The sequence below is a fragment of the Cricetulus griseus genome, chromosome 4 (assembly GCF_003668045.3).
Source record: "Cricetulus griseus strain 17A/GY chromosome 4, alternate assembly CriGri-PICRH-1.0, whole genome shotgun sequence".
In the NCBI taxonomy this organism is placed as follows: Eukaryota; Metazoa; Chordata; class Mammalia; order Rodentia; family Cricetidae; genus Cricetulus; species Cricetulus griseus.
In genome coordinates this window covers 6782165-6796556 of record NC_048597.1, presented here as the reverse complement: position 1 = coordinate 6796556, position 14392 = coordinate 6782165, and the positions used below count along the sequence as shown (strand labels likewise).

The 14392-nt window shown below is 39.2% G+C and overlaps 1 protein-coding gene across 2 annotated transcripts in view; it reads right to left on the bottom strand.

Annotated features, from left to right (window-relative positions):
- Synj1 (synaptojanin 1) overlaps positions 1-14392 on the bottom strand; it is a 74811-nt gene that overhangs the window by 27926 nt on the left and 32493 nt on the right. For both annotated transcript variants that reach the window (XM_035444322.1, XM_035444323.1), the window contains 4 exons: positions 13507-13659; positions 11130-11295; positions 6274-6465; positions 4378-4462 (listed from right to left, as the gene is read on the bottom strand). In XM_035444322.1, coding sequence (XP_035300213.1) covers positions 4378-4462; positions 6274-6465; positions 11130-11295; positions 13507-13659 — 596 coding nt within the window. The remainder of the gene's footprint in view (positions 1-4377; positions 4463-6273; positions 6466-11129; positions 11296-13506; positions 13660-14392) is intronic.

Below are 14392 nucleotides of genomic sequence, written 5' to 3'. Positions count from 1 at the left end.
TGATGGCTAATGATGTTGAGCATTTTCTTAAGTGTCTTTCAGCCATTTTAGATTCCTCTATTGCACCCCACTTTTTAACTGGATTATTTGGTGTTTTGGCGACTAGCTTCTTGAGTTCTTTGTATATTTTGGAAATCAGTCCTCTGTGAGATGTGAGATTGGTGAATATCTTTTCCCATTCTGTGGGCTGTCGGTTTGGTCTTGCTGACTGTGTCCTTTGCCTTACAGAAGCTTCTCAGTTTCAGGAGGTCCAATTTATTAATTGTCGATCTCAGTGTCTATGCTACTCGTGTTATGTTCAGGAAGCGGTCTCCTGTACCAATTTGTTCAAAGGTACCCCCCACTTTCTCTTCTAAGAGGTTCACTGTGGCTGGGTTTATGTTGAGGTCTTTGATCCAATTAGACTTAAGTTTTGTGCATGGATCTATCTGCAGTCTTCTACATGCCAGCATCTAGTTATTCCAGCACCATTTGTTGAAGATGCTTTCTTTATTCCATTGTAAAGCTTTGGCTTCTTTGTCAAAAATCAGGTGTTAATAGGTGTGCAGGTTAATATCAGGGTTTTCAATTTGATTCCATTAGTCCACCTGTCTGTTTTTGTACCAATACCAAGCTGTTTTCAGGACTACACCTCTATAATAGAGCTTGAAGTCAGGGATAGAGATTCATCTGGAAGTTCCTTTATTGTACAGGGTTGTTTTGGCTATCCTGGGTTTTTTGTTTGCTGGTGGGAGTGTAAACTTGTGTGGCCACTTTGGAAATCAGTAGGGCAGTTTCTCAGGAAAATGGGAATCAGTGTACCTCAAGACCCAGAAATTCTACTCTTGGGCATATACGCAAAGAATGTACATTCATACAACAAAGCATATGTTCAACTATGTTCATAGCAGCACTATTTGTAATAGCCAGAAACTGGAAGCAACCTAGATGCCCCTCAACTGAAGAATGGATGGAGAAAATGTGGTACATTTACACAATGGAGTACTACTCAGCAGAAATAAACAATGTAATCTTGAAATTTGCAGGAAAATGGATGGAACTGGAAGAAACCATCATGAGTGAGGTAACCCAATCACAAAAAGACAAGCATGGTATGTACTCACTCATATATGGATATTAGACATAGAGCAAAGGATTACCAGCCTACAATCCACACCTCCAGAGAAACTCGGAAACAATTAGGACCCTAAGAGAGACACACATGGTCCCAAAGAAGGGGAAAAGGACAAGAACTGCTGAGCAAACTGGGAGCACAGAGGGGAGAAAGGAGGGAGGTAGGAAAAAAGAGAAGGGGAGAAGGGGAGGGGGGAGGAGAACAAGAGGGATCAGGAAGACTGAGTTAGGGGAGGAGTAGAGGAGAGCAAGAAAAGAGATACCTTAATAGAGGGAGCCAGTATAGGTTTAAAGAGAAATCTGGCACTAGGGAAATTTTCAGAGATCCATAAAGATAACCCCAACTATGAATCTAGGCAGTAACAACGAGGCCGCCTTTGATGCCCTTCCCCTAGAATAAGATTGATGACTACCTTAATTGCCATCCTAGAACCTGCATCCAGTAGCTCATGGAAACAGACACCCACAGCTAAGCACTGAGCCATATGCTGGAATCCAGTTGCAAAGAGGGAAAGCGGACGAGCAAAGCAATCAAGACTGTGCTGGAGAAACCTACAGAACCAACTGACCTAGTGAGAGCACCCAGATCCCAGTTGTAAACCCGGGGAAGCAGCGTTGGACTGAACTAACCCCTCTGAAATGTGAATGCCAGTTAGGAGGCCTGGGCAGGCTAGGGGACCTCTAACAGTGGAACCAGCATTTATCCCTAGTGCACAAATGGACTTTGGGAGTCCATTCCCTATGGAGGGTTACTATTTCAGCACAGATACACAGAGGAGGGCCTAGGCCCTTCCCAAATGATGTAACAGACTTTGATGATTTCCCCCCATGGAAGGCCTCACTATCCTTGGAGAGTGGGTGGGGGTGGGTTGGGGGGTCAGTGAGGGGTATGTGAGGGAGAAGGAACAGGGAGACTGATATGTAAAATAAGACTGTTTCTAAATATATATATATTTAGAATGAATGAATGAATGAATGAATGTATGTATGTATGTATGTATGTATGTATGTATGTCCTGCCACTCAAAAAAAAAAAATTGTTTCAAAATAACCTGTAAAGGTATCCAAAGCTTAGTGCTGTCTCCAAGGAAGTAGTGAACACTGCTACCCTCTTAGATGCCACCTTGAAGCCTGGGTTTCGTATGTTCTCAGTTCACGTCTTCAAACATCACATGTGACCACCTCGAGAGCAAGCACCAGACACTCTAGGCTGTGAGTTAACTGCCACCCCTCATAGCACACCATCCTTGAAAGAACTACTCAGTTATTGGGCAGTTATTTCTTCCACTAGTCCTGTTTGTTACAAGGAAACTAACCAACAGTGTTACTTTCTAGTAACAAATGTCAAGACAGGGGTAGCTCACTCAGCACAGTGTTTGTCTAGCATGCAGGAAGCCCTGGGTTCAATCCCCATCAGCAGGTAAAAGTGGGCATTGTGTTTTCACTTGTAATTCAGCCGTTGGGAAGTGGAGGCAAAAATCAAAAACAAAAATGATTAAACTTTGAATTTTCTTCTATATCTGTAAAAAGTTATTTGTTTACATGGGTATTGTGTGTGTGTGTGTGTGTGTGTGTGTGTGTGTGTGTGTGTGTGTGTGTGTAGATAAGACAACTTGAGGAGCTGCTATCTACTTCCACCATGTAGGTTCCAAGGATCAAACTAGGGTTATCAGGCTTGGTGGCTAATAACCTTACCTGTTGAGCTATTTGTTGGCCCCAAATTTATATTTTCAAATAAAAGTTAGAATGTTGTAAAATCTATATTAGCTACTGTTATTTTTGCAGTTTCTCAATATTTAAAGATTTTGATGAAATTAAAATTGATGATTCCAACCAAAACAGTGCATTCACACAGAACAAGAAGTGTCAGAGCTAGAAGACTTAAAGAGGCAGTGAGCTTTCTAATTGAGCAGCACACAGCATGATAAGATTACAGCATAGTAAAAGACCAACAGAGGCTAGTACAATGACAGGCCAAGCAGGTCAATTACCAGTGCTGGAGAGGTGGCTCACAGCTGAGAGCACTGGCTACTCTAGCAAGGTACCTACAGGGTGGTTCCCAACCACTTGTAACTCCAGTTTTACAAGAATCTGATGCCTTCTTCTGACCCTTTGCAGGCAGTGCTTGCATGTGGGACACTTACATACATGCAAACAACACACTCATACACATACAAATAAGCACATCTTTTTAAAAGTTCACAAGGTTTCAGATTGCCAGTTAATCTTTAAGAGGTACTATCACTTGTTGAGTTTTGATGTACTTAAGTCTTTTTTCCAAATATATATATATTTGGTGGTTTTTCTTCATCTAATTCACTCATAACTGTTGGGCCCTTCCCCCATAGGGGTCTGCTGACCAGCTTGTGACTAGGAGCTTACCTAGCAGGTACATCCTGTTTTCTTCCTTCCTTGAAGGCCTGAGTGCAAGTTCCTGTTATCCTGTTATTCACCCATTCAGGATTGCCTGATGGGCCTGGGAACCTGAACTTGTTATCTGGGTAGTTTTCCACTATCCCTGCTGACTGGTATACAAGCCTCCACTCTTGTTGTAATAAAGAGCATTCTCTACCTGCAAGAAAGACCTGCTGTCTTATCTTTATTTAAATCCTCAAGCCCCTCGCCCTATACTGTGGAAGTGTTGTAGTGCAGGCGCTACACATAACACTACAGCACAATATGGAAATACATAAGAATATGTAATAATCCAGTTAACTTGATGCAAACATTAAGCAATTAGCAAAAACCATAAAACAATGCCATGATTCCTGTAAACTTCAGATTTAGAAATGCTAAGGAAGGAAGGAAAAAAAAGACATTTCTGTTAATTGTGATGGGGTCTCTTGTTACTGTTCTCACTTAACAAATTACTAAGTTATTTCTGTGTGTGTGTGTGTGTGTGTGTGTGTGTGTGTGTGTGTGTGTGTGTGTGTGTGTGTGTGTGTACATGCACAGGCATGCCCGCGTGCTGTGGTGCACATGGGGTCACAAGACAACACTAGAGAGCTGGTCTCTCCTCCTCCTTTTTATATTGCTTCCAGGGATCAAACTCAGGCTACCGGATTTGGAGAAAAGCCATCTTGGTTGCTCCTATTATTTTTAAATAAACATCTATAATTTTCAGTCTTAACTTCTAATATAGTATCAGTTTAAGATACTCATACTATTTACATTTAAAAGGTCCTTTCTACATATTTCCTCAATACCAACATTGTAGTGATACCTCATAACCCGTCTTCCAATGCTGTTAGCAAGCTAGCTTACCTTGCATTCACAATGTTTCCAGCATTCAATTCCACCATTTCTTCAAAGCCAATTGCAAATATATCAGTGGGTTTACTTCTTTTATCTATAATTAAGCATCCAAAAATATCTTTAAATATAGCATTGGTTAAATGGCATCCTCACCCAATAAAACAATCTCAGATAACACAAAAATCCTTTTGTGTTTTCAATTTAACCAAGTATGTATTAAAAGTAAAAATTCAGTGAACTACATTACTTTAAATTTACTTTCTACTAAAATACCTTAAGTCTGTTTAAGATTACTTTGAAGATCCTTAAGAACTAAATAAAATCACTTAAAAACAACTTAAGATGTGCACCACTGAAAACAGAAACAGTCACTCTCAGAGGTGGAGTGAGTCAAACCTGCAGTTAAAGGAATTACTCTCAAAACTGACTGAGGACTAGGAAGTATGTAATGGCTGGGTTGTGTTCAAGACTCAAACCCACATCTTCTCATCATGACACAACACGTGGTGAAACAGAGGTCTTGCCCTTTCTTTACAGAGGGGAGGCTGGAGCTTAAGGAACCTAGGTTACTTGCCCAAGTCACACAGATGCTGGAATACAAATGACAGAGCTCAGCTCCTGCCTTTGCCACGCTGGCTGCAGGACCTTTCTCTGTTTTAGGCTTCCTCTATGAAACTTCCTCAATGTAATATATCTACTATGAGAATAAAATATGTGAAAAATACAACTATCCTCATGTTTTTTATTATTATTAATCATTCTATTATTATTTCTATTTCTAACGTGGATTAATCTAACTGAAAAGAGCTCAGTTTTAATAAACTATTTGGGGGAAGTTCCAAAATTATTTTAAAAGGCAAATTGGTATGTCATACAATTTCCTGTACACAGTCCCTTCATATTGGTAATTATATACCATTTTTAAAGGAAGTTTGAGCTGATATCTTAAGTCCCTGATTCTAATAATGTTGGAAGTCTGTTGTGAATAGCATGGTGGCAGAGTACCCACAATAACAACCCAGTACTTTTTTTTTTTTTGAGACAGGGTTTCTCTGTGGCTTTGGAGGCTGTCCTGGAACTAGCTCTTGTAGACCAGGCTGGTCTTGAACTCACAGAGATCTACCTGTCTCTGCCTCCTGAGTGCTAGGATTAAAGGCGTGTGCCACCAACACCTGGCTCTAGTACTTTTTTTTTTTAAATTTATTTTTTTATGTGCCTGTATGGGTTAATGTGTATGACATCTGTGCAGATTCCCTATGCTGGAAGAGCAGTAATCCTTTTTCTCTCTGACCACCTCTCCAGGCCCTTACAACCAAGTTATTACAATTTCTATAAAACTGCTCATGACCCATCCTGGAAAACAGCATGCTCTAGGCTTGAAAAATAAGACACAAGTGATCAACTACAAAATAATCTTGGCTCTTGTCTATTCAAATGAAAACAGAAGTAGTTTCTCTTGTATGTGTGGCTGCATTCAAAGATGTTTATTTATACGTGGACCCTGATTTTCTGAGCAACAAATGGCAAAAAAAAAAAAAAAAAAAAAAAAAAAAAAAAAAAAAAAAAAAAAAAAATCAAAATTTTCTATTACTTTTTGCTTTTGTTTGTTTTGTTTTAGGAGTCAGGAGTTTTACTGTGTGATCCAGGCTTGCCTAGAATTTAGAGCAATCCTCCTGACTCAGTCTCTGGAGTACTAGATTATAGATTTAAGCCACCAAACCCAGCTCCATTGTTTTATTACTAAGTAGAAAATGTCTAGAAATAAAAAGCGAGGTGAGACTTTATCAGACTTAACCTAAGATGCTGGCTTCCAAACTAACAAAAGAAGCCCAAGTTTCTTTTCTAAACTGATAAAGTGTCACACTGCAGTCAGGACTTAATTAAATGCTGACATGAGAATCCAACCTTGGAACTCTTGGATGCCAGCTAACTTGGGAGCATCCAGAAGCCAGTCCGTGAGCGTCTGGTTCTTAAAAGCAATGCTGCGGAACTGCTTCCCACCATTCACATTCCAGGTTCCAACACACACTCGAATCTTCTTGGGTTTTGAGTATTTGTAGAAGTTCTCACACATACTCTTTAAGACTTTGGAAGATGCTAGTCAAAAATAAGATGCAAGAGAGCATGAGCTGCAGTAAACCATTTGCAAAAGGCTTTCATTCACAGACGGTATCTGGAAAACACAACTATTGTCACAAGCACAAATAAAGGGCATGCGCAGGCACAAGGAAGAGATCAGCTTTGAATGCCAAGCCCAGCCGGAGGCATTAACCACACTGAATCAATGAAATTCAAAACTATTACAGAATGACTGTAGTAACACAAAGCATGCAGGAGGAACATTTCTGGTTCTATGGTATGCTGATTTATAATACATAAAACCAAAAAGCCATATTGTTTAGGAATACTGCAATTGACAATTTTATTAAGAGTATGGTGAAAATATAAATTTTATTTCTCCCTAAACAAAAACACTTAAAAGCATCTCCATTTAAGATTCAAATTACTGACAGGTGACTTGATGAACAGCGGCTCCTTACACAAATGAGCATTGGGGAAGGAAATGAGACGCTGACATGAAATCACAGCCCAACACGCCCCACCTCACCCAGAAGAGCGTAAGTGTGTATAGAGACCTACTCTAGTCTTTGTGCCCTCGTTTTTGGTCCCTCTGCTCACTCACCACTGAACCAGGCTTTGCTCCTATGACAAAGCTGTCAGACTGCACTTCCCACAGACTGCAACACTCAGCCTTGTCTCCTCCAGTTCTTTACTGTTCAACAAGACTCCTCTGATCCTCTTAGTTAAGACTGCAATATGCCTTTAGGGACCACTGTCCTCCCTGGCTTATTTTCATGTAATCTTTCATATTTTACTAAATAGTATCACTTTACTATGTTATTTCAATATCCCAAACTAGCAGTATTCTGAGCAACTGGGATTGGGAAAGGTAAAACATCATTATCATGAATGCAGTTTTGACTTCTGAGCCCCCTGAAGGAACCAAAGATTTATTTGGATGACAACCATACCCCATTGTTGTGGGATATTTGTACACTGTGTGAAGATATATTGCTGTGATTGGCTTACTGAAGATCTGAATGTACAACAGGTAGGCAGAAGGAGAAAGAGGAGGAGGAATCCAGGCACTTGGGAGAAGCAAGACGCATGGAGGAAACAAGATGGGCAGTGTGGGGACAGGACAAAAAGCCACCAGGGAAAACATGGGTTACTGTGAATGAGTTAATTTAAGTTATAAGAGCTAGTGGAACGAGCATGGACTATGGCTGAGCTTTCATAATTAACAATAAGTCTCTGTGCCATTATTTGGGAGCTGGCTGGCAGGACAGAGAAAGACTCATTACATCCCATTATCTTGAGAGCAGACGTGTACACTTCTAAACCTCTTCCTATCTGATTGCATTATTTATAGAATTGACTGGGAGATAACAAAAGCAGACCATTTATTCTGTCCTGTCAATACAGCTACCACTCTCTATTATTAAGGATATCACTAAACTTTAAACTAAAGGCATTGTCACTATGAAAACACCATTTAAAATCTACTCAGTTCTGTGACTGTGCAACTTAAAGAACAGAACAGAACAGAATAGTAATACCATGTGAACAAAACCAGGCTGCCATCTTGCTTGAATTAATAAGGTCAAATCACTTTATAAATAGAATAAGAAGGTAAAGTATAATCCTAGTTTATTCTTAACATGTTCTGGCACCTTACTGTGCTTAAAGAAGTCAGTCTGCTAGGCCCTCAGATGTCTGTCTCTACACTCCATTTCCTCACAGAAATGATGTTCGCTGCATAACCAGAGCTGTGTGCCTCCCACTTTCCTTTCAAACAACAAGGCAACAGCTTCTAGAGGAGTCACACGCTAACTAGGCAAAACATCCTAGGAAAGGGAAGACAAGATAGTACTTTCAGCTAAATTTCTGGCAAGGTTTTTGCTTTGTCCTGTTTGCTACAGATTCACCTTAAAAGACAAGACCATAACCCACAGAGAATGAAGAGATGAGATCCCTGTGAATACACACGCAAGAGAAAGAGGAGCTGTACTAAGTCCTCCCCATGCACCTGCTCTGACTTGGTGAGCAACACTGACACTGTTCAAAGTGAGCAGCTGTCAGATCTTGTTCCAGTGCAGGTCTGTAGTTAGAGAAAACACGTCACCCACAATGTGAGAATGGATGTGGAGTGGACACCTCTGAATCCATGAAAACAGTACTATTAGACTTCTTCCTGCAGCTGGTGAAGAGCAGGACCTAACAATGATAATGCTCAAGGAAATATAAAGTGAAATTTAATCTAGCTGAATTGTCTTTGATTGGCATATGCCTGTGATGCAGGAAGACAAAGAATCCTGTACATTTCTTCCCTGAATAAAGTACTTAATTTCTGCAAACTTAGAATTTTTATTCAGAGTAAAACAAAACATTAATTTATCCTGTAATATCATGAAGATAAAATTATATCTGTATGTGCACAACATCAGCTTTAGGAAAATAAAGAAAAGGTTGCTTTTATTTATATATTGGTTTTTCTATACTGTACCTGACTGTAATGTCTGTTCAGAAACTATGGATGCATCAAGAAGAAAACAAAGAATCATTAGTAAAACAGTAAGTTACATTTAAAGCCTAGCGTGTCACCTGAAGAACAGCATCCTGAGATGATGGCCTTACTCATTTCTTGTATGTTGACAACTTGAATTTGTTTTTTGAAGCTGTAACACCAAAGACAATAAATAACAATAACTGATACAAACCCATGTGTCTGCACTGAATCAGTGATGTTCACTGCTTCATAATGTGAAGGTCCGCCTCTTCCAGATACTGTGTGTGTGTGTGTGTGTGTGTGTGTGTGTGTGTGTGTGTGTGTGTGAAAATCTAAGAGGCTGAAGGACACCAAAGACATGGAAATATATGTCTGAACAGATAACGTTTAGAACTTTTTCGGGACTCACCAGTTGATAAGTACCATCAGTTGAGCTAAAACAAGAAAGTGCATTCTAAAACCATCAACTACACTATATAAAACTGTGCAAAGTCCTGTGGCTATAAAAGCTTATGGGGAAAATGGGGGTGGGGGCATCATACATAAAAATGTCAAAAGTGACACACCAAACAAGAAAGGAACCTAAATTTAAAAGCAGTATAATATTATGTATGCTAATGGTTATGAAATGCATGACTACACAATATAAGGCACTATGCCTTTAAAATATGAAGCTGGCTTGTAGAAATGGGCATCAGATGGACACAGCAATTGTGATGGTAACAGAGGGCTATCAGAAAATGGGTGGGAAGTTGAAACAGCAGATGTGGGCGGGTATGGCTCAACACACATGTTGAACTGCATAAGGGTAGATGTGTAAGGTGTGTGCATATGGCTATGTATGTTTTATACATCTGTTTCCATACTGGTTCTGTTGGGTAGTTTTCTGCATTTGCCTAATGTTGCTTGCCAGCAAAAACACGCATAAGCTCATGCAAAATTAGCATCATGTTCACACCATTACCTAACGTATCAATCCCACTGGAACAAGTTCTCAGTCTCAAACGAGCATGGCAGTAGAGCCGACTACTTTTGAGAGGCATTTTACACATGATGAGGTATGCAGGAACCTAGACACCTGAGGAGTTATTGAGGTTCTTTGTTCCTCCTCTTCCTTCACACTTACTTTCAATTGCTGCTTATTAATGCCTCCACATCAGAGTAGGCACAGGTGGGAAGAGGTGACAAAACAGAAATCAGTCAGTCTCTACTTTTGGAAGCCAGGAAGAAGTCTGAATTTCTAAGACCTAGCAAGCATCAGACTTTATTTATTTTACTTTAATGTTTGAGTAGGTTTCAGCCCCCACACCTGGTTATCTGTTCCTGAGAAGCTGCTTGTAATGAAATCTGACAGGCTACAATGACCTGTAGGGCCAGTTTCAAGAGGACGTTACCAGAATTCCATGGAAATTATAGGACATTTTCTGTGTGGAGAGGATGTATTGGAAGGTTTGGAGCTAACAGGAAAAGAAGCCCACAGTAAGAATGGAACTAGAAATCTCATTGAACTTGTCAATTATACTACAGTAAAGCTGGGGAGGGGCAGGAGGTCTATCCTGTTACCTGTACAAAGAATGTTGAATTTCCTCATAATACTGCTTTAGGTACTCATTAATATGAAAAGTTCAAATTCTTTGACATTAATAACAGATATACAATAAAAAGTAAAAAGCTACCTTGGGGAAAAAGGCTACTTTGAAAGCTATGTATTTGTGTCAAATAGTAAAACAGAAAATAGCAGTTAGTGGTCAATAATAAACACTGCTTTATACTGTTACTATGACTTAAGATGATTCAAACAATAACAACCAAAGTTAAGGCATGGTTACAGAATCATCAACCAATACAGATAAAGGGTGTTCTCAATAAAGCACACCTACATAACTGGTTATGAATGCCTGCTTTATATCGTTAGCACATACAGCCCCCAGTCACAATCTTCACAAGAAAGCACACACAGTGTTCAGAAAAAAACCCAGTCAGTTTGTGGCTAAGTACACTCATAGCATTAACACTTGACAAGAGAAAAACTTAATGGGATAATGCTACTTCAAAAAAACCACTTGTACAGAAATCCCTTCCAAAATGATTTAAACCAACAACAGCCTAAAAACTACTCATGCCAGTAAGTTAAGATTTACTTTTTTGGCCTATAAATAAGTGAAGTAAATAAAGTATTAAGTGTGCATACCACGCAAACTTCCAGTGGTTAGAAGTGCTCGGGCTTTGTCAGCTAAGTCACTGTTGAGAGTATTTCCCAGGAGCAGAACATCAATGGCTTCTTGCTTGGAGCTGTCGAAGAAGTTGTTCTGAATGGTTCTGGTGACAGAGCGGGCACCATCTTTTAACTTCCCAGCCTGTTGTGAGAAAAAGGAGCTTGGGCCCTGCTCGAAATACTGCTGATTTCACTCACTGTACATTTGCAATTTGCAATTCATTTCATAAAGGCCTTAAAATGCAGTGTTCCCTTATAGTCTGCACAAAGAAAATAGTAAACTCAACGCCACAACTCCATCTACTAACATATTGAGTAGTAAATACTTCATCATATATTTATTTGAATTAAGAAGATTCCTTTCTACATCCTAACTTTTCAATGTGGGGATGGGCTGTTTGAGGAAAGGCAGTAGGGACAAAGAATGATACATTGAACTCACAACTCCTAGAAAACCTTCCAAGTACCTTGATAGTATAAAAGTGAAATTGTTCCCCAATAATTTAATGCTAGTTAAAAACTGAACCTAAAATCAAAGGTCTAGTTCAAAATTAATTTGTAATTACAACTCATAAATATAAACATAAATTTTAGTTTCCATACTAAAGACATCTTATGATAAATACCTATTCCAATACTGAGAGGTTTGATTATAACTTTTAATGAGCAGGTATTTCACTTAGGCATATTATCAGACAGTATTTATTTTGATCCTATAGACTTTTGAAGGTCAAAAATAACTTTGGTTTGGAATGTGTAATTTTCTTTCATCCCTTTGAAAAATAACAGTAATTACAGGCTTCTTTTCAGAATAAGGAGCCAATTTTCTTCCATGCCACTAAATGTAATATGGCATTAAATCATTATTTTTGTCATGTAATATATAAAATGATGTTATTGAAAAAAAAAACCACTCACCATTCACATTATCGGGCAATTAATCAAAAGGAGCCGAGAGAAAGGAAAAGAAAGAGCAGTTCAGGTGTTAGATTTTAGCTCAATTCAGACTAGTATATTTAATATTAATATATAAAGATTTCATATCTATTCCTTAGGTTAAAGAATACTGAAAATATATGCAGCTTCTGTACATATATTGTCTTAGTCACAGCAGAAACAAAAGATAGAAGCACATAAAGCAACTACTGGAGAATCAGATTTTAATAACAAGAATTGTGCTACTTAAAAGGAAAAAATGAAAGTCAGGCAATTTCAGGTTTTCAAAAGAAGCAGTGTTTAGGGAGTGAGGATTTGTAACATTCCTAAGGGATGAGCAAAGGCGCTCTGCAGGTGAGGCAATGCCTGTGGCAGAGGAGGCCGACTGAACATAGTCTTGAGTTGATGAGTAATCTTCATAGACCCCAGCTGAGCGTGCTGTTGCCCATGAGACCACTAAACCTGCTAATGTCTTCTCTTTTTGTTGACTGTTTTGGTGGGTTGTTTTGTTTGTTTTAAACTGGGTTTGTCAGCCCTGGTACTCAATACACGCCTAGACGGAACTTGTTTCAATCCTCCCGTCTCAACCTCTCCAATACTGGGATCATTGGTATGAACCATCATGCCTAGCTAAGTGTTCTCACCTTTATCCAGAAATAACTTGAAGAACTGTAGATATTTTGGATAAATTAAGGCCAGAGCCCCTTAAAGAGTTAAACAATACTTAAGTACACAGAATCATAAAACATTCCAAATATAGCCCGAAATCTCACAATAAGGCCCAAGTACCAAACAGGAAAGTAGTCGAGGCTAACACAAGCAACTACACATCCTGATGAGCCTCAGCATCGTAACTGAGTCCACACCCCACCCTTTACTGCAATGGTAGCTCCCTTCTAGGACCGACACAAGCAGAAAGCACACAGTTAACCATCAAGCCCAAGTATTACCGGTTCATTGCACTGCTTACGTAAACTGGTGATAGACTGTCCATCCACCATTTGTGACACACCTCCCAAACAGAGGCACTGTGTCAAGTGCAGGGAACACAAGGGTCAGTGAGACAGGATACTTTATCAGGACTATGGAATTTTTTAAAATCAATATAAACAATGTAAAAAGTAAGAGAGATACATAATATTAAGCCATGTAAACATATATATATATGATGTAGATATACAATGAGTTATCTCCAAAAGCACACTTAACCCTTAGGACTAAAGAATCACCTATGTTGAATTTAATCATTAGAACCCACTACTGTGGGAAGACGTATCAGAGAGGACATGAAAGCATAAGAAAGCAATCCTAAAAAATGTCTGTTAACTTAAAAACCTATTATTTAAAAAGTCATTTCAAAACTTGCTAGAGAGGAGAGAGATGAAAATTATGCTATGACAGCTACAGCTCTCTCTACCTTGGCCTTCCCTTCAAGGGCTCCAGTGCCTGCATATATCTTACTGATGGAATCGCCATTCACAGACCACATGGACCGGAAAACTTCTTGAAAGCGAGTCACCAGCTGAGGCTTTTCAGCCAAGCCCAGAGCATCCAGCTGTCTAGTTAGCATCTGAAAGGACAAATGAGGATATTTAAGGTAAATATATATTTAAATATGAACTATTTATATTTAAACATATATTTACTATAATGTGACTTTTTACAACTATTAGGAATTAAACAAAATTTATAAATACAGGACTCTGAAAGGGGTAACTCTTTATTGGACTATGTTTACCACCATTTTCATTTTTAAGGTAAAACTTAAAATTTTTGTGTAGTTTTTTTAAGTTATCATTTCAGTAGATTCAAAAGAGAATTTGGAAATTTGGAAACCCAAGAAGTGATGTCCCTCAATGAATCATGTAGCCGTCCCTGTGTCAGACCTGAGAATCTAGCTAATCCACAGTATACAGGAGAGCAGGGAAGTGTGTACGGAGTTCACCTAAGCATATGCACAACCTTCATACTTTGGACTTCGCTCTGGGAACTTGGTAATCAGGGTGAGGTGAGCAAGAGAAGACGGCCAAGGAAAAGCCCCGGCAGCTTTCCCTGGATGGAGTCTACACTGATGGCGTGTAAAAACGAAATGTGGTGAGCCAAGTGCACAATTTCGGGGGCTACCCCAGAAGGCAATAAAAGCACTCCCAAGCTACCGATTGATGGGGAATGTACTTCTGTGTATGTTTATCTTATTGTTAAATAAAGTTCTGTTTGGCCAATGAAACAGCAAGTTAGACAGGATTAGGAGTCAAAGAGGATTCTGGGAAATGTAGTAGAGAAGTGGTGATCCACGCCGGAAG